Source organism: Anoplophora glabripennis, unplaced genomic scaffold (assembly GCF_000390285.2).
Source record: "Anoplophora glabripennis isolate ALB-LARVAE unplaced genomic scaffold, Agla_2.0 scaffold111, whole genome shotgun sequence".
Lineage (NCBI taxonomy): Eukaryota > Metazoa > Arthropoda > Insecta > Coleoptera > Cerambycidae > Anoplophora > Anoplophora glabripennis.
Window position 1 is genome coordinate 205,650 of NW_019416273.1, and position 21,534 is coordinate 227,183.

The 21,534-nt window shown below is 32.6% G+C and overlaps 1 protein-coding gene across 3 annotated transcripts in view; it reads right to left on the reverse strand.

Moving 5' to 3' along the window:
- LOC108903939 (mediator of RNA polymerase II transcription subunit 13) overlaps positions 1 to 21,534 on the reverse strand; it is a 178,919-nt gene that overhangs the window by 88,764 nt on the left and 68,621 nt on the right. For all 3 annotated transcript variants that reach the window (XM_018706292.1, XM_018706290.1, XM_018706289.1), the window contains exon 2: positions 12,443 to 12,782. In XM_018706292.1, coding sequence (XP_018561808.1) covers positions 12,443 to 12,782 — 340 coding nt within the window. The remainder of the gene's footprint in view (positions 1 to 12,442; positions 12,783 to 21,534) is intronic.

A 21,534-nucleotide genomic window follows, 5' to 3' on the forward strand; every position in this document is an offset into this window, starting at 1 on the left:
GGAGCTACCAATGTTGTCAGATTTAGCAAAATTTCGTCACATCGCGTTCTAGTGATTCGGTTTTAGGATTTACATAAAGTAAAATCAGTGTTTTGACATTTTGGAAAAAATATCGGAAAAATAGAAGAAAAACAGTTTTTTCGATTTTTGCCGCAGTAAAAAATTGTAGAAACTTGAAATAAAACGCTTTAAAAATATTTGTATTTTTTTAAATATATTTTGCTAAATAAAATCAATGCATATGAAAGTACATTTTAATATTTTTAATTTAAAACGACAAAATCTTAATTATTTTTGAGTAAACAACGAAAGGAAACAAAATATTAGTTTTCTGCAATTAAAGAACTTATTTTGCAAATTCACTTTCTAATGCTTCTAATTCCAGAGCAATCACCTTGCAGGTACTACAGGAACTACACGATATTTTTGTGAGGTTAGGAAGATATAAAGTAGTTGTAATAAATTTATTTGTTTGAAGGGAAAGTTTATTAATTCAGGGAATAGGAATATAAACCTTTCGGAACATGTGTTGGAGGTTATTTCGTGATTGCTCCAAATTCCCGACCATCTCAAATTACTCACAAATTCTTTATTCATCTCAAAATTCCTCAAATTTTATGAATTCCTCACAGATTGGCAACACCGGGAACATATCAATTTAAAAGTTTAACTATACGGTATTCGTTGGTCTCCTGTAGATGCTGTAAGCTGCGAATAGTGTGACTGGCGTAACGTCAGTATGTTTAATATGAAATTGTATAGAAAATGTAAAGATGGTGTTATTGCAATTTTGGTAAACTTACCTGAATTTTTGATGTAAGTTAGTTTGAGGTACAATAAGTGACAGTAATTTTTTTTCAACCTCCAAATTGTACATAGAAATGGTCTATTGTCTTTTTCTTGTACTATTAAAATTAACAGTTAGAAGATAAGGGATGATTTCAAAATTTTGAAAAATCAAGCAAGCAGAAAAATGAATAAATATTTATTTTCAATCTACTCTAAAAATGCAACTTCCTTTTCAGAGAAATAGATGTTTTTTAATTTTTAATAAAAAGTTACAATTAAAATTTTTTAATCGTTAATAGGGACTATAACAATTTTTTTCTATGCTATTCGATTGATTATTTAAAATAATGAAAAGTTGCTTTCGAAGTTTTGTTTTACGACAAAGATCAAAAATCACGTTAGCTTTGTGAAGTTTTTCATTAAAAATTAGAAAATATATCTATTTCTCTCAAAAGAAAGTTTACATTTTTTAGAGTAGATTGAAAAAAAAATTATAAAATGCATTCATTTTTCTGCTTATGATTTTTTAAATTTTCGAAATCATTCCTTAACTTCTAGTCTCCTTAACTCTGTTCATTTTAATAGTACAAGAAAAAGTCAAGAGACCATTTTTATGTAGAATTTTATGCTCTACAAGTTGTATACGAAACTTTTTTTCTAGCTCTTACCCCTTTTGAGTTATCTTGAAAAATCTCTTTTCACCACTGACTGGTCGGGGGTTGAAAAAAAATTACTGTCACTTATTGTTATTATATACCTCAAAGTAACATATAAAAAATTCAGGCAAGTTGACCAAAATTGCGATTTAAAGGCCCATTTCATTGGACTATACAGGGTGTTTCAGTTCGAGTGAATCAAACTTTAACCACAAACAGAACTCGGTAAATAATTCAGAATTGCATTATAAAGCAAGGGTCTAGGTCCCGCCGTTTTTACTGAACAGGGCCGTATTAGTCGGTTATTAGAATCATATTATTCACGAAATCTTTGGTATGCTTATAATAAATCGATTCAAATTTGGTGTGGTGTTAACATTTACACATGTGCATAATTTTTGTAAGTTAGTGGCGTAGGAATGGGTAGTGAAGTGGGACTTTTTTACCCGAACTTCTACACCAATGAACTAAAAATCATTTTTAGATTCCGTGGACAATTCTACATAAAAAAGGTATACTAATCGGAATAATGTTTTTTTACCGAAGATCTCAGTTGAATAATGATTCACAGCCACACAAAAAAAAAGTTGGGTATACTTTTTATGCGACATATATTTTTCGTAGTAATTTGGCCTCCTGAACACGCATCTGGGGTCAGAATTGGCCCTTCACGTCACAATTTTTTTCCTAACCTCAAAAAATTTGTGAAAAATAGTGAAAATTGATGAAAAGTTACTGGGAAAATTTGGAAAAAAATTTATTTCCACATCAAATAGTACATTTTTATGTAAAAGACTCTGCTGAATTCAAATCCACTGTCAGAATTGAGCTAGAACGTGTGTTTTTTTTCTAACCTCAAAAAAACGAGCAGGAATCGATATTTTCAAATTCTGAGCGGATTTTGACCAGATTTTGTATATAGGGGTTTTTTGGGTCGCTGATTACGAATATGAATTCACATTGTAAAAATTCAAGATGGCTGATCCAATATGGCGGGTACTTTTTTTAAATTCACCGATTTCAGTAAAATTTGGCATCATAAGGATTGCTGGTTGATCTCACCTTCATTAATCACACATCTGGAGCCAGATTTTCAGGTGGAATCAAATTTGTAGGCAGAGTCACGTTTTTAGATTGAAGGCATAAGCAGTTGCAGTGATGTGCTGTGTGGCAGTAATGTGTCCTTTTCCTTGAACTTTACAATTATTAAGAAATAAAAGCATCTAAATGCTATAGGAAAACTGCATAGTAGTTAAAAAAATCTGATTGGAAAACCATAAGCCCCTGCACGTCTAAATAAATGAAAGAATAAAGTAGAAACTTTTTTGTCTTGTCTCATGGAAACAAGCACATCACACTACACATCATTACATGTGTAGAGTCCTTAAGTCATTTTTTTAAGCGAAGTCACATATTTAGACGGAGTGGAATCTTTTACCTTGATTTATGAAAATCTGGCTCCAGATGTGTGATTAATGAAGGTGAGATCAACTGGCAATCCTTACGATGCCAAATTTTACTGAAATCGGTGGATTTCAAAAAAGTACACCTGCCATATTGGATCAGCCGTCTTGAATTTTTACAATGTGAATTCATATTCGTAATCAGCGACCCAAAAAACCCCTTTATACAAAATCTGGTCAAAATCCGATCAGAATTTGTAAATAGCGATTCCTGCTCGGTTTTTTGAGGATAGAAAAAAACCACACGTTCTAGCTCAATTCTGACAGCAGAGTCTTTTACATAAAAATGTACTATTTGATGTGGAAATCAATTTTTTTCCAAATTTTCCCAGTAAATTTTCATAAATTTTCACTGTTTCACAAGTTTTTTGAGGTTAGGAAAAAATTGTGACGTGATGGGCCAATTCTGACCCCAGATTCATGTTCAGGAGGTCAAATTACTACGAATAATATATGTCGCATAAAAAGTATACCCAACTTTTTTTTTTGTGTGTGGCTGTGTAACCAGTATCTAAGTAGGTACTTTCTTACAAGATCAGTGGTATTTTTAATTGAATTTTACGATTTAGGTCTCATCAATTATTATTATTTTTTTAATAATAACCAAGAAAAGCTCACATACGAAGAGCTTGGCTGTGGCGTGCGATGATTAGGATAGACATTGCGGAAAAATGTCTAGCTGTGTGTGTGTCTACCTACACAATCAAATCTTAATAATACGCTGAAGATCCGAAAAAAACGCTCGTGTGAAGGAGACCTAAACCGTGAACCACAAACAATATTTTTAAACAATTAAATCTTGGGCGGGAAATTTGCATTCCCTCGCCACCGAGGACGAGCCGCCGCTGTTATCAATTTCCCCGTCCTTTTCCCTAGGCGCCCCTAACCGGCGGCGGCGGCGTCTTCCCGCTTAAATCGCTAACCAATTAAAGAACAATTTGTCGCTCGCCTGGTTCCGCAATCCGATTTCGCCGCCAGCCGAGGAGCCGTGTGCCGTTTGCGCCTCGGTTTAGGCAGCAGTTGTTGATTTTCCCCGGACCTCCCACTAATGGATTTAGTTAGGGGGCAGCCGATCGTGACGCGTAGCGCCTCGTCGAAAACGGACGGCATCGTTACGTTATCGTTTATCTGTTTACAGAGACGTCGAAAGTTGTTTACTTGTTTGCCGATCGCGAGCTGCGTAAATAGGTTTCGATTCGGATCGCGGCGTGTTTATTTTTTATTTCTTTCGCGCCGGTAAATATCTCGCGACGTGGGAACGCAATTTTTGTGTGTCGAGGATTATGGTTGCCGAAAGTTGTTACAGGCAATGTTCCCTCTAATTTTTTCGCTGACTGCGCGGTACAAAAATGTTTAAAACGTTTGTAAATGTGTGAAAGTGCCACTGTTTGAAGTAAATACTCTTAAAAACCACATTTTAAAGCATTTTAATAACACACAAACAAGAAAGTATTTTTACATTATCGTTTATATCTTTGTTTATATTCTTTCTTTATTAGGCAAGATTTACTACGTTTTTTAATCCTCTAAATTTTACTTGTTTTTGCGATTTTTTTTTAAAAAGGCTTGCATTTTTAAATGTTATAAGCGTGTCAGGAAAATATTTTTAATCGGCAATGTGGTACATGGATACGTTGAAAATGAAATGGCCATTTCATTTTCAAAGCCTTTTTCAATTTTAAAATGAAAAAACACAATATTATATTGTGAAAATTTGTCCATTGTAAGATGACTGATGCAGTTGTAAAAAAAAAAATACGGAAAATGGTTGTTTAGGTTTTATTTAATTAGCTATTTATTTATTTATTTACAAATAAGGGAATCCAACAGAATTTCTATAGAAATTCCAATTATAGGATACCACTTAAGATTACATTAACCATATAACTATGTGCATTGCATACAAACAGAAAAAGAGAAGAAACATATTCGTATGTACTTATGTGTAAAAATGAAAAAATGTTCATATGTGATAAAGAAACTAATATCTAAGGAAAAAAGATATAATCTAAAAAATATAAAAAAAGACAATAAATTTTTAACAAAAAACATCAATAGCACAGCGCCTGACTTGATTAAATGATTTATCAAACAAATCTATGTGATTGAAATACTCGTTGTAGTTTTTCTGGATTAAAGTAATAGGTGAATTACAACTATAATTATTAGGATTTACATTTAAATAAAATAAATTTGTTGATCTTGTTGTACGAAGCTTTATGTTAAAATTAAGCCTGCTTAAAATATAGTTACAGTCAATATTACCATTTAGGAGTTTGTATAAAAATAAAACGTACGATATTAATCTACGAGAGGATAACTTTATTCTATAGTGTTTTAAGTTGATTTCATAAGGTCTATAATGCAGATGCCTATTAAACCTGTAGTTTAACATGTTAATAAATTTTACAAAGGTATAACGGATGCCGGTTTAGTAAACGATTTAGTATTTCTAGCAATAAAGCCCAAGTTCCTATATGCTTTTCTAGTAATATTTTCAATGTGTGTATCAAATACAAGTTTTGAATCCAGCATAACACCTAAATCCTTGACAGATTTGGCTTTGGTAAGTAACGTATTGTTAATATGATAAGGAAACAGATAATTTATTGTTAGTCTAGAAAATGTTATGTAATGGCACTTATCAATATTAAGGTACAATTTGTTGAGTTTACAATAGTTCTGAAATCTACACAAATCGGATTGAAATTTGATACAGTCATTTATATCATTAATTGTTTTATAGACTTTCAAATCATCATCATAATTAGAATACATGAAATATTGATCGATATCGTATATGAAAAGCGAGAAAAGCAGCGGTCCTAGGTGTGACCCTTGGGGTGTTCCAGAGGTTATATTTATGTAAGATGATGTAACATTGTTAATTTTAACACACTGTGACCTGTTTTGAACGTAAGATGTTACCCATCGGAGCAGGTTGCCATGTACACCGATGTTTTCCAATTTTACCAAGAGTGTGTTATGATGAATTTTATCAAAGGCTTTGGAAAAATCAGTGTACACTGCGTCAACCTGCTTCCTATTACTCATACTATCAATAGTCGATTGCACAAATGAAATTAAGTTTGTCGCAACTGAACGACCTTGGAAAAAACCATGCTGATGCTCTCTAATAAGATGTTTTGTTTTAAAGAATATTTCACTTGTTACTATGGCTTCAAAAATTTTACCCTGTACCGAAAGCATGGATATTGGAAGATAGTTTAACACACTGTTTTTATTACCTCCCTTTAAAATAGGAACAACTTGAGCTATAACAATTTTAACAATAAAAGCCTTTTGAAAAAGTTCCTGATCAGCAACGAAACGTCAAGAAAGAAATCGCTGCTGTTTCTTGTATCATTTTTTTAACCGACTATCACACCAGAACCCAATTTCCAAGAAAATAAACATATTTTAACTTATATTTTTATATACACTTTTTTTTACAATGTTTAGATCAACATTTCGTCAATGGACGGAATGGAAAAAAAATGTATACGGATCAAACCTTAATGTACACATTTACGATTCACCTTGTATATTTTCCGGGAACACGAGAATATACGGTTCGCCGTGGGAGGCGGCCGCCCCTCGATGCCGCTCCCCATCGCCCCATGATCGATAGCCCCGGGGACCGACGCAAAATCGAGAGTCGAAGGGCCGTTATCGCGCGATATTTCAATATCCGCGCGGGTTTGGGGCATCATAAATTGAAAAATACGCCAATACGCCGAGATCCAAGCGTCGGAATTTGAAATAAAGTCTGCGATGAGACGGCGAGTGAATGATAATACGCGAAACCTCAAGACTCTTTTGCCGAGTGTTCAGTTTGGTTTGAAATTTCCCATCTCCATATCTCGATCACCAAAACAGATATCTTAGCTCTATAAAAAAAGTTGTAACGCATGTGAATAAAATGAACTTAAATGCTGAAAACAAATTCTGTAACTTGAATAATTTCCACAAAATCATTGACTTTCGAGACATTGAACTTCAAAATTAATTTTGTGTTATAGACGCTTCAAACTTTTTATTAACTTTTCATTATTCAAAAAAAAACATCATAATATAAAAAAGTTCCAAAGTATATATAACCTAAAATTATGTTTCATTATCATATATAACTTTTGTTGCCTAAAAAAGTGATTGCAAGTTAAAATACCTCGAGAAAATGTAGTTTTATCAAAATTGTATGTGGATATTACAAATACTGCTCAGAATGTTGGTTATGTGCACCATTTTTCATAATTCCTATAGATGAAAAATTTCTTTGAATCTAAACCGCTATGATGAGTAACATTATTTGCACTCAGAATTGAACTTACTTGTATACTAAGCCGCATCGTGTGGATGGTGCATATCGATACATTCGAAATCATATATTCATTTGCCAAAGTTATACAAACGGCACATCAACACAATACCAACAAAATGTAAGCGGCAGCTGCTGCAACGACAGCATCAGTAAGGATTCACTTTCTCTGTCTAGAATTCGTAATTTCACTATATTTTGTGAAATAATGGCAAGTGTACTCAAGCTGTTGCCGTTACTCTGTCAAATAATCTGCAAATATTCGACTCAGTCGTGTTTAACGAATGTTTGGTGGGTGAGAACATCATCTGGAGCAACCTTTCCTACATAACTCAAATATCTTTTTTTCGATATGCAGGGCTGAGAAGAAAGCGAAGCACCCGAAAATAAAAAATCCGTCTTTAGCAGTTGAAATACAGAAAGTTTCGCTACGAATGCGACATATCTCCATAGAAAATTCGAAAACAAAATGGAAAAATGGAAATGAGTGTTTGCTGCCGCGCTAATTCGTGACGTCATTTAGTGCTATCAACAATCAAGAAGCTGAATGGCAGAGAAACGACGGCCCGTAGCGTCAGTCGTCCTAAATGACGTCACAGTAAGTTCTTGTTCACGTGACAAAATTTAAATTCTTGTATAATTTTAATCGTCTATGACTAATTTGTAGCATTAAAGAAATAAATTTTATACCACTTTTAGAAGCTAGAAATTTTCATGCAAGTTATAGTTTTTCCGAAGTCAATTGAAGAACCAATATCTTCAAGGTATATACCAGGCTCGGTCGCTAAGCAGCAACTGGACATTGAAATATTTGAAAAACTTGTTCCCACATTTATTTAGCCATACCCATATACAGATCTGGTCGAACGAAAAGTGCAGGTGGTAGAAATGTATATGCTCAGTTGAAGAATGAGCGAAGAGCAATGCTCACTGTTTCTCTGGTACATTGCGTTGTCAAAATTCAGTTGTCGACTAGTCGCCTAGCAGTGCAGTGCGGGAATGCGGAATTTGGTGTGATTCAGATAATTTTAATTTATTATAGGCACCCTTCTATTAATCATTCATATTACGATTGCGAAAGGGAGAAATAATAGTCCAATTAACTAAGCCTTTAAATCGAAATTTTGTCAACTTGGCTGAATTTTTGATATGAGTTAGTATAAGGTATATTATAACAATAAGTGAGAGTAATTTTTTGTTCAACCCCCGGTCAAGGGTGGAAAAAGATAAAACAAAGGGATTTTTCAAGATAACTCAAAAAGGGTAAGAGCTAGAAAAAAAAGTACAATTCTACATAAAAATGGTCTCTTAGCTTTTTCTTGTACTATTAAAATTAACAGAGTTAGGGAGGCTAGAAGTTAAGGGAAGATTTCAGAAATTTAATTTTGTTAAATCATTAAAATTAACGATTAAAAATTTGATTTTTTGTTATAACTTTCTTATTAAAAATTAAAAAATATATCTATTTCTCTGAAAAGAAAAGTTACATATTTTAGAGCAGATTGAAAAAAAAAAATTACAAAATTCAATCATTTTTCTGTTTGTTATGATTTTTTTTAAATTTCTGAAATCTTCCCTTAACTTCTAGCCTCCCTAACTCTGTTAACTGTAATAGTACAAGAAAAAGTTAAGAGGCCATTTTTATGTAGAATTGTCTGCTTTACAACTTTCATGAAAAACTTTTATTTCTAGCTCTTACCCTTTTTGAGTTATCTTGAAAAAGCCCTTTGTTTTATCTTTTTCCACCCTTGGCCGGGGGTTGAACAAAAAATTACTCTCACTTATTGTTATAATATACCTTAAACTAACTCATATCAAAAATTCAGCCAAGTTGGCAAAATTTCGATTCAAAGGCTTAGTTAATTGGACTAATAAGAGGGACATTTGGTTTACTAATATTATTACAACCTGGCATTTTGGAGACCTTTTGAAACGGAACAAAACGAAATTTACCATCAATATAATAAAATTGTTTGAGGGCATAAATAATTAAAATATGTTGTTGGTCAAATGAACATATAATAGAAATTTTATACACATTATGTAGAAATTATTATAATTTTCTACCTTTAGCAGAAAACTTTTTTAGGGACGCCCATGAAACTCATTAAATTTGATTGCTCGGTTTTTTATACATGTGCAACTGACTTCGGAAGAACTATACTTATTAACTATTATTAATGAAACAACTCGTATTTTTAATCAGTTTAAAGCAATAGTTGGCCTAATCTAGCTCCAAGTCAACTTTAGAACTTTAGACGTTACGTGTATAACCGCACAGCGAATTCAAAGATACAAGATGAATGCCGCAATGCCGCATCGACGACTGATATCTCCCGGACCAACAATCACCATTCGCGTTCAGCTCATTCATCGTATTGCGTTTACGACGGCCTAACTGTCTCTAACGGACCAACGATAGGCGTCCAATTATTATTATTATTACCATCGCAGACGGCTATGCAACAGTCGGCGATCGGCGCTAACTAGCCAGCTAGATAAACTCTTGCGGTCAAGTCAACAAGTGGACGGATGAAAATAATAGGCCTTTTGCGTGGGCGACTGTTTGGATTTTTCGGTCCGCCGTTATATTTACGTCTTATCGAACAATTTCCAGAAATAGAATCGGAATAGTCTCGGGGAATGTACGGGGTTAAATATAGACGCGTTGTTGTTTGGAAGTTAGTCCACCTGGTGGTCGTTCGGTTGCCGAACGTCTGTTTCGTGTACTAGTAGTGCGCGCTGTTCGAAGTTTTCTATTGCCTTTTGGCCATAAACGACCTCAAAGTCTATATTTAGAAGTGCACGCATCACCGCCAACTAAGAACGCGTGTAATACGAATGACACATATCGGTTTTGGATGTAATCAAAAACACATTGGGTCTTGGCAATCTTCAGAATTGACAGGTCTAACTGTTAAAACAAATATCCCTGAAAAATCGCGGAATTTGGGATTTTAAATTTGTTCAATGGCGGGAATTTTTGAAAGACCTTGTGTGTCATTTAATATTCTCAATGACGCGCTTTATAAACTAAATAATGTATTTTAATCATAGACGGTAAGAGGTTAAACTAAGAATAAAAATATTTTATTTTCATTCTTGAGGATCGTGCTTTTTTGTTTTCAATCTAGAAACAACAATATCAAAATATTGCGCAGAGAATTTAATTTTAGATATATTTTTTTATTCATCCAATAAAAGTTACAATTAACAATTAGATATATCGATAACACAGGTCAACATTTGATCTAGGTCAAATAAAAAATTACCTCCAAAAACTCTGAAAAAATTCATGCCTATGTTTTAGAGGTCACTGAACCCGAATCCGATGATTACCCGTGCGATACACCCTAGAGGTCATTCAAGGTCATTTCAAGGTCATTCATGAAGTATTTTGTATATATTTATTTCATAAGACTTCGCTCACGCAAAGTATCGAAAATTGTCAAAAGTATGTAACACAAATAAAAATAAAAAACAGATAATAAATGTATAAGGACAAACTACAAAATATAGACCAATGACAATATACAGAACATAATTACAAAATATTGAATGAAAATTGTAATAAAAAAATTAAAAATTACAATAAAAAACTAAAATAAAAAATTAGAATTAAAATTAAAAACCAGACTCATTGAAGACACAACACATATACTCATTCGCTTTACTTTGTTACGAAAGACAACACATGAATTTATCGGTTTAATATGCGTTGGCAACTTATTATATAATTTAATGGACATAATAAAAGGGCCATTAGCCGTTAACGTTAGGCGATGCTGGGGTATTTTTAAATTAAGAAATTCTCTCAGAATTAAAATCAGTCTGAAAATTCTGAAAAAATTCGCCTGAATGTTTTTGAGGTCACTGAACGTAAATCCAAGGTTACTTAAGCTCCATCACGTCAGGTTCAAGGTGATTTGAAGGTCAAATCGAGAAAAAGTTTTGTAAAAAATCGGAAAAGATACAGTAGTTATGTTGGATTGACAAAGTTCGAATTCGCTGTTATTTTCGTCTACAAAGAGTTACCTATTGTACCGAAGTCATTCAGAGGACGTTCAAGATGATACTGGAAAAAGGTGATTAAAAAATTTGAAAAAACGCTTACGGAGGGTTTGTGGTTTGCTGATTTCAAATTTGGGGTTGGTTGTCTTGTGTAGTTTTAGGGACAAGGTCATTTGACCTTTTAAATTTTTTTTACACAACTTTTTTCTAAATTTAACCTTCAAATCACCTTGAACCTGACGTGATGGAGCTTAAATAACCCTCAAAAACATTCAGACTAATTTTTTCAGATTTTTCAGACTGTTTTTAACTTTTCTATCCAAAATACTTCATGAATGACCTTGAAATTACCTTGAATGACCTCTAGGGTGTATCGTAGGGGTAAACAAATCTCGGATTCGGGTTCAGTGACCTCTAAAACATAAGCATAAATTTTTTCAGATTTTTTTGGTGGTCATTTCTTGATTTCACCTTCAAATCACCTTGAACCTGATGTGATGGGGCTTAAACGACCTCTGATTCGTGATCAGCGACCCAAAAAACCCCTATTTACTATAGTCACTTCTGACGATTGTCCCTAGATCAAATGTTGACCTGTGTAATGAATGTAGATTTTTGGATAATGTGGTTTACAAGTGTTAAATATCGACGAACAATAGATTACCATGAGGATATATGCGTACGTTGGGATATTTGAAAAATGATTTACGTTTATTTTGCCTCACATCGAACCTGGTGTAGCGATTGTCGTAGATAATGCGCCTTACCATAGTCGACGGACAGAAAATTTAGAATTATTGAATGTTACATTCAATAATAATAAAAACACTATGTTAAAAAAAATGTATGCAGGTGGGGTAGTAGGGCATATTTGCCTACCAGGTCAAAATTAGTGAATACATATTTCGATATAAATAAAAAAAGTAATCTACCTATGTACATGTTGGATATACACCAAAGTGACTGTAAATTTGTAAGGAGTGTAAATTGTTAGTAAAATCAACATGTCTATTGTTTTATATTCCACAATTTTTGGAACCCTTTAGAATGATACGCTCATGGAATCGCATTCCACGCCTTAACCCGCCGCGCTGAGAACAAATAAAAAAGTAATTATGAACACCACTCTTGAACCTAATATTGTGTATTGTTGCTGTATTTTTCAGTTAACAGTTCCTAAAAGGCAATTAAAAAAAATGACTCACCAGACATGTTCAGCTCGGGCGCCACCAGCTCGTTGAGGTCGGGCTCCTCGCCGTACCAGAAGATCCACAGCTCCTTGGAGGCGGCCAGGCTGAGAGGCGGCGGCTGCGTGGGGGGCGGCGGCCCCAGATCGAACATGTCGGCGGGGCGCGGCGTCGAGACGCGCCGCCACACGCACAGGATGTCGGCCGCGAGGCACCGCGCGTAACTCCTCAGCACCGGGTCCTCCATGGGCTCCCCGGTGGCGGCGGCGTGACCGCCGACGGGGCCCCCGCCGCCGCCCGTCCTGCCGTCCCCCTCGCTCCATACCAGCTTACGCCATTTGATCCCGGAGAGCTCAGTCTGCGAAAGAGAGACGAAAACATTAGTTGGGGTGTATGCTAGATTTTGATATAAAAAAAATTGCACTTAAAAATAAGGAAAAGTTGGAAATAAATAAAGAAAATGCTTTAAATATGTTACGGACACTTGAAATATCTAAGGTAAATTTTTTTTAGTCGAGATTATCATTAAAGACGTAATTTTTTATTTCCAAATACACTATTGGAAAAAATTTAAAGAAATAAAAAATGTTCATGAATTTTTTAGTTATTTTCGAAAGGCTGTATCTTCGTGAAAAATGGTTGTACCGAGATAAATAAAAAAGTGTTTTGGAGCTTTAAATTTCTAGTTTTAAGATCTTTAGACAAACATTTTTGAACTACGGTTATTAACCAATCAAAAGAAACACCTCCAGAAAAAAATTCCAATAATTATTTTATTTTAGGACTGCATGGACCCCGGAAAATTTTTTCAAACTGAACCAATACAGAGGTCAGTTAGTTTATTTATTCAGCTTCAATTTGATTTTTGAAAGATCTCCGTGAGACTAATGATTGCCGAGATATCGATAGTTGAATGAAAAATAATACTTTTAACTTTAATCGTCGATATAGTCCAGGAAACGAAGGGAAAAATAGGGTAAACCCTCCGAATACTTTCGGATAGATCCGATTTTTATGAAAATTTGGAATTAAGCTTATTTCACCCTGTAGATGAAGTTATATATGCTTGATACGCGCTTCTGATTTTTAGGGGATGAAAACCACGCCTTATGCTAAAAAACTGAATAAATATAAAAATAGGTGTTATATATACTAAAATCATATCTTAATAGATGGAATAAATAAGGTTCTATATTGTGGGTTATAATTTACGTTATTTTTATAAAGTTTCAACCACTTTTATTGATAAAAATATAAAATTAAGTAATAGTTTTTTTGACCTTAAAATATTTTTATAGCGCAAATATTACAGATAGAAACCATTTCAATAGTTTATGATATTTTAAATAATTTATTATAATATTTCAACCCTTAAAAAACTGCCCCTAATAACAAAATACTAAAAAAAATTTTTTTAACGGATTTTAATGATTTGACAAACAGGATAAATTATTATATTCTTTTACCTGTTTATAACACAATTTATAATTTATCGCATTGTTTTAACCACCTTAAAAACCACCCCCAATGACAAGATATTAAAAAATGGCTTTTAAATTATTTAATTATTAATTTTTTTCGTAATAACATTCTCGCGATTTATTTTAATTTATGCAAAATTCAAAATAATTATTTCTCAAAATTTTTTCATGTAGAAAGTCATCATTTCAAATTTTCAAATATATATATAGATTTATTATGCAGGTAACCCTCCAAAGATGTGAATAACCAAAATATTGATATGCTCCAAAAATTGAAGCAATACTGTCGGTTTTTTAACAACTTCCTTAATTTTAAAGCTATTAAGACGATCCAAAAACGATATTACGGAAAATTTCGACAGCTAAAAGTACAGTAAAACTGAAACGCGTTATTTTTTAGATTTTTGAGGTAAGAGGGTTTGAAAAATATGACCTTCGCTCCCAACTGCAAACTTCTATCGACATCTCTGTTAATTTTTATCCTACACAAATAAGAAAAATCGAAAATATTCCGTGAAAAAAATATAAACTTTTGTACTCTTAAATATTTTTCATACCTTTTTTATTTATAGTTATTTTCAAAAATATGTAATTTTTTTCTTTTGAAAAAAAAAAATTTTTATCAATCAAAACGTAATATTTTCAAAAATATGCATTTTAAATCGCTTAAACTTGTATAATATATTGTTAGCACATAAAAAATGTAAATTGTAGAAGGATTACCTTTAATTTTAAATTTCGTGAAATATTCGTCAATTTTTGCACTGATTTTTTTCCGAAAAAGCGAAATTAACAGTTTTATTTTGATCATAACTCTGTTAATTTTTATGCTAATGACTTAAAGTCAAATTCATTTTAAAAAATTTTTTAAAGTGCTTTAAAAAATGTTCGGTGCATTTTTCTTGAAAAATAGAATTCTTTTAGTTATTTTACGTGAAACGGTTCCAATTTAGAAGCCCTAAAAGTGCTTCCACCCCCTAGGCAAAAGCGCTTATCGGCACTATATAACTTTTGTTTCTTGAGCTATTTTTTACTTACAGTCTAAATTTCACGTCAATCGGTTCTATCCGAAAGAATTCGTTGATTGTCTGAACTAATATCACAGCAACAAATTATTGCATAGCAAATCTCCAAGGGTGGTTTGAAAACTTGAATAAATTCTCTACCCTATCACGATTTTCGAAGAATATTGTTCTTCATCCTTCACACTTGAAAAATGTGTAAAAAATTACTATATTTTTTTTAGAAAAACTTCCGGTAATTTACAAATATTGATGAAAATCTGATAAATTGTTTTCTCGAGGTACTTCTTTTGATTGCTCGGAAACAGTAGTTCAAAAAAATTATTTGTCTAAAAATCTTGAAACTGGAGACCTAAACCTTCAAAATGCTTATTTGTTTATCTTCATAGGACAATGTTTCACGGAGATAAAACCTTTCGAAAATCATAACAAAAAAATATTATTGAAACTTTTTGTTTTTTTGTTTGTTTAATTTAAACTGGTATTAGTCAGAATAACAAATTCCGAAAGCATGGAACATGACGTTCTGTGAGAACGTAAATGAAAATAAAAGGTATTTATTTACGTTAAAATATTATCAGCTAGTGCGTACGAATGAACGTTTAAATTTGTTATAGGCGATAAAACCGTTATTGTCGACAATTTCAATTAAAGCGTAATAAAAGCGCAAACAAAACAAGCGTCGAACTGTTGGTCAAGTAGCATTTATCCGATAATAATAATATGTGAGTTATAATGTTACATTTTCTTTCTGGTGAGGATGCGATTAAATCGAAATTAGTTTAGTTAAAAAAAAAAGGCTAGACCAGGATCAGAATATTGTAGATACACTGAGAAAACTGCGTTTTTTACTACGCACACTGAGAAAACCGACTGGTTGAAAACATTACAATAGAAAATAGGTAGAAACAGATATGTAGACATCCACTGTTCGAATGAAAACTCAATTAACAGCTCCAATTAAGCTCGTATACACACAGCAGGGGTCCGGTAGTTGTTGTATAATAAAATTACCAGTAATTTTCTAGTTAGCCGTAGACTGGAATGTATAATTCGTCCAATTATAAAATTACGACACGTCTCCTTAAATAGCATTTAACCCTAATGGTTTTCGTGCGAAGTACACCAATCTCTTGGAACGGACCGAGACGACTCATCAATTAAGCAAATTAATTTAGCCTAAGCTTGTGCTCTACGATTTAGCAGAAAACTATTTAATAAGCCTGGCCCCCGTGTATAACTTCTACTGCATAGTACAATGGCTGAATTTATATAAAGACCATTGAAATTTAAGACCATTTACAATTTCTTTCTTCAATACCGCTATACAAAGTAATTTTTATAATTTAGTGAAACTAGGCTTCAGCTAAACAACAAATAAAAAGTATATCAGTGTTATTATTGATAAGGTTCTAAAAACTGTTTTCGTTTATGGGTCGACATGTTACAGTAGATAAATGAAATAAACAGGAAGAGACTTTTGTTGGATAAAGATCCTTCAGATTGTTTCCAAAAATATATTTTTAATGTAGGTTCCAATTCAAGTGATTTATGTAATTGTAAATCGATATAATAAACATAATAATTAAAAAATAATAATTTTTAGTTTCTGAAAACATATCGGCCGTAGAGATTTATTAAAATAAACCTCACCAGTTCTCTCAGTGTAGATAGAAATGGGATTAACTGATCGATCACCAGGAGTCTGTAAATATTATTTTATCTAAAACTATCAGTATCAACGTATTAGATAATAATTTTATTGGGGCAATCATGATAATCCGAGATACGGTTAGATAGTAGAAATCAAAGAGCATATGTTAGATGTAATAAATCAATTACTTCCTTTAATCTCCGATTTCGCCGTACTACAAATAATACATTTGTAGGTAGTTTAGTCGGATATCATGTACCATCACTATTGATCCAGAACATTAGAGGAAAACAGATAAAATAGGTAGGTATGTGTATGTACTTACGTAGTGCTATAAATAAATAGTAATAAAACGTGAGCTAAGGCATTTTTATGACAGTCATGTTGTGACTAGTTTTAAGATGTAGTTAAATAACTACATTTGTAGGTATTTATTATTTTAAAGCAGGGAGGATAAAATCGAATCTTCTGAAATACTTGGATACGTATTTGGCAATTTTTTTTTATTTCGAAGAAATATGTTAAATATTTTCCTTTATTTTCTTATTTCAAGCACACAAAATATGCAGGGATAAAATAATTTGACGATGGCAAAAAATTAATAACAGAAATAGAAGCAAATCGCATTATCTACGTATTTTCTTGTAATTTAAAATACGAATATTTTCGAGATTTGCAACACCATAAAAATAACTTATATGAATAAATGACGATAAGCTAGTATTCATTTCCGACAATTCTTTCCCAGTACATTAACTATTTAGCGCGACAATATTTGTTCTGTAAATTCATTGCCAAGTACGAACGATAGTGAAAACGCGTGTCAATTTCCAAACATAACCGATAATTTCGTTTGTGTCGCATGCATGAAATTCTACATACCGCGAATAGCTGCCGACGTATTGAATATATTATTTCTTTTACAGAAAAAAAAAACGACTTTTTTAATCAATAAGCCAACAACTACGTACATAAAAAGATACATGGGAAAAAATGGCTTGGAAATAATTACTATATTACTCGCCTTTCATTTTGCGCAAAAAAAAACTGTAACGTAAACACTACAGATCAGAAGTGCGATGAAAAATCCGTTTCTTGTTGAGGGACGTTGGCCGAGTTCGTCGTTTGTGCGTTTACGACGCTTTGCTTGGTCGAGTGTATGGCACGTGTTTTAATGGCAGTCAGTAGCAATGTGTATTGTGAGCATAGAGCGGCACACGACTTGAGTACAAATTTAGCCTATTTCTGCTATTACGACGCATATTGCCGCTTACTACTGCTACTGTGATTACTACTGTTTATTTATTTGATTGTCGTCACAAAGTTTCCTATATCTATTAATCACGTGTAAAAGCACTTTTATTTTATATAATTAAAAAAAATCGATTACAATAAAATTTAATAATTAATACAGTCCAATTAATTTAATTTATATATCTACCTCTATCCTCAGTTGGTCGTAGAAAGTAGTACAACAGATGGAAGAGATATGTTGTCAAAATATCTTATTTACTGACACCCGTTAGCTGCAAACTGTTAATGACATATAATAAGAAGTTATGTATAATTTATTATTTTTAACAGTTCTTTCCAAATTCGTTTATAAACTACTTTTGAACATTTAGTGAATGAAGTTAACAAAATGTCCGAGAATTTATTTTTGAGAAATACCCCTGAGAACGAACGAGAAAAAATAAAAACAAACGAAAATTTAACAAACCATCATGACATATGTACAGAGAAATCATTTTTTATTTAGATTTTTTTCTTGTTTTGTGCTTTGTTTTAAAAAAAAAAACGTTTCTTGGCTGGAAAATAGCTCCAAGGCAGAATGAATAATAAACTGTGGCCTAGCCACAGGTAATGCACGTATGTATGACATTTTGTAAGCCCACCGTCACTAAGTCCTTCCTGTCTGTCACCTAGGGGAGGGACGTCCAGGCGTAACAAACACCCCTATAGAGCAGGTGGTGTGTCTGGTCTCTCCCCCTGTGTAAACAGAACACGTCCGATAGAGGTGGATGATGCAATATCAGCCACCATTGAAATGTCGCGTTTGGTTCTTGCACACTTCGAACATTTATTGGAAATAAAAAAATTGCTACAGCTTTTTATTCTTAGGTACAGGGTTATTACTTATATACTAAAGGTCTAAAATTTTCGGGAAAATAGGCGTCGGGAAAAACAGCGTTTTTCCTAAATAAATTGAAAAAAAACAGAAATTATAAGTACATCAAAATAAATATTAAAATTAATTGAAATTAAGATTGTCTACTAAATTTTTATTTTCGGATTCAAGGAGTTTTCAAGGTGTTCAAGGGTTGATTTTAATTCATTTTCAAGGAGGTAAATTTTTCTAAGGTAAACACTTTTCTCTTTGTAAAAGCTAATCGACGTTAATTTACTCAAAATTTTTCATTTTCTTTACTCAAAACATAGTTAGGTTAATACCTGTAGATGACACGTTCACGACAGATAAAAAAATTAAACATCTATCTGACCATCTCTCTGATTCCCTTTAAAAATTTAAACTCGAACGCATACGAGCGATTATTAAGTATCGCATTAAGATTGTTAAACTTTATAATTCTAATGATAAAATTATGACTGAAAAATTGACAATTTAAACGTGATGATATGGGATATTGAAGTAAAATTGATAATCATAATTTTTACACTTACAACATACATTGAAATTATATTATATTGAAAGACTAATTATATTTATTAAAAAAAATAACAATACATATGAAATAAAAATTTTATTACAATAATCGTTACAAAATTATATTAAATTGGTTTTGAGAACTATAAAAATCATACAAAATTAAAATATTTAAGTAATTTCTAAAATAAGAATAATTTTTTTAATTGTTTATCTTTAATTTTTTGGTCATATTGTACTACATTTTTCTGATTTTCACTTATTATCAGTTCTAATTCTTTTTTCTCAATTTTAAATCTGCTGCTTCTTCAACCAATTTTCTTTTTCTTTTTTTTTCTTCACTTTCATTTTCTCTTTTGTCTTGTAAAGTTTGTTTTCGATTTGCAGAAGAGGATTTAAAGGCAGCAATCATCGGTTTAGTTAATTTAATATTTTTTACATCACCGTTATTATTAACAATAATAAAATCTTGTACAGACTTTGTTCTTGTAGATTCTCAATTAGAAATTCTTTGTTGAATGAAAAACTGCGTTCTACAGCAGCATTTCCATGAAAAAATACTAATATTCGTTTTACAAATTCGACAAAATTCGCAGATATGTTTTGTTCAGCACACAGTTTCATAGAAAATTCATCTAGCTGATGTTTTTTCACATCAAACTTTAATAATTCTTTTTTTTCAGCGTCATTTTCTATAAATTTAAGGTAATCCTTTTCAATTTCTTCAACAATAAGTTCACCAAAGTGGTTATGCTCGACTAGAACTTCTAAAGCCAGTTGAATCCGAATTTTAGCAATTTTCGGATTCAACATAACATAAGGAGAAAGAGAACTTGCTCCTCCTACGAATTACTAAGCTAAAGGAACATTTCTCTTTTAATTTTTTACAAATACACAATATTATGTTATGGCAATCCATTTTAAATCTCATTATGACAATTTGTAATTAAATAAAATTGTAATTAAATAAAATGATTGCGAAAATTTTTTTCAAGGATCATTAGTTCGATTCAAGGAGATTTCAAGTAGATTAAATCCATTCAAGGAGTTTTCAAGGTTTTCAAGGGATTCAAAGAGCAGTAGACACTCTGAGATTATTTTCAACGCGTTGCGTTGGTGTTATGAAAAGGAGAAATGTACTTTTTTCTAAATGCCTTTAAAAAGAAAAATATATTATTTGGGAATCACATAAACCTTCTTTTAAACCTGTATTACAAACCACGTTACTAACATAAGAATTTTGTTACTTTTTTTTCTTTATTTTTTTGGGCATTTTAAAAAAATTTAAAATTACAGAAATAAACAGTTTTGCTTAACCAAACAATCTCAACCTGAAAAAAGCAGACGAATACTTAAAAAAAAAACTAAAAGTAACTAAAGCAAAAAGTCAAAAATGTCCAGAAGACGAAATCAGACAGATTTTCGAAACTAACAACTTTTTACAGTGCGAGATATAAAGTCATGTGTTTATTTATTATAATAAAAAACAAAAGATTTTTTTTTAGTATCTAATTTTAAATTGTTTTAATATTAATAGTTCACGTTAACTAATTTCAAACGCGACTCTATTTAGTTACATCCGCAATTTTTTCAACTAGTTTAGTTGGGTTTAGGGAATTTTAGTTGATAGTATCAATCGTGCAATGTTGGTTGCCTATGCTCGACAATCACGTGGCTTGTAATCATTTATGAAAGTTGTGTAGAAAGTCGGCTTTTTAATACAGTTACCGCTTTATGTTTCATATGCGAGAAGATGGTATTAAAAAAAAACAAAAATAAATGACATTTTATGTCAAAGTTTCAGTGCCACTGTCCCCTACCCAGTTAATATCGGATTTGCATAACGCGACCACAACGCGACGTTACCGATCCCGGAGAGCACGGGCGCACGCCGAAAACCGTCCACAGGTCGTTGCCATCGGCTCGTTCGAGTCGCCGATACGGAACAGGGACGGAGCCGGGGAGAAAAACCAGCGCGCCGCCTCTTTTTGCCGCATCTAACGACGCGTGTCGCAGCCAGAGAATCGTTACTACCGGTGCCAGAAGAGAGGAATCGCGCGGTAGAGCCGGCAACGCCGCGCCCGCCGAACTCTCGATAGAGACACCGTAGCGGCGACGTCGGCTTCTGCATAACATTAAAATCGGCCCGGTTCGTACAGGGTGGCACACGTTCGTCCGACGGCGAAGACACTCTAATACATAATATTTGGAAGTAGACAATTTTAATTCTTATACTAGTGCGGGAAAGTCCAATATCTATGTTAAAATGAGGAATATATGGATTTTTC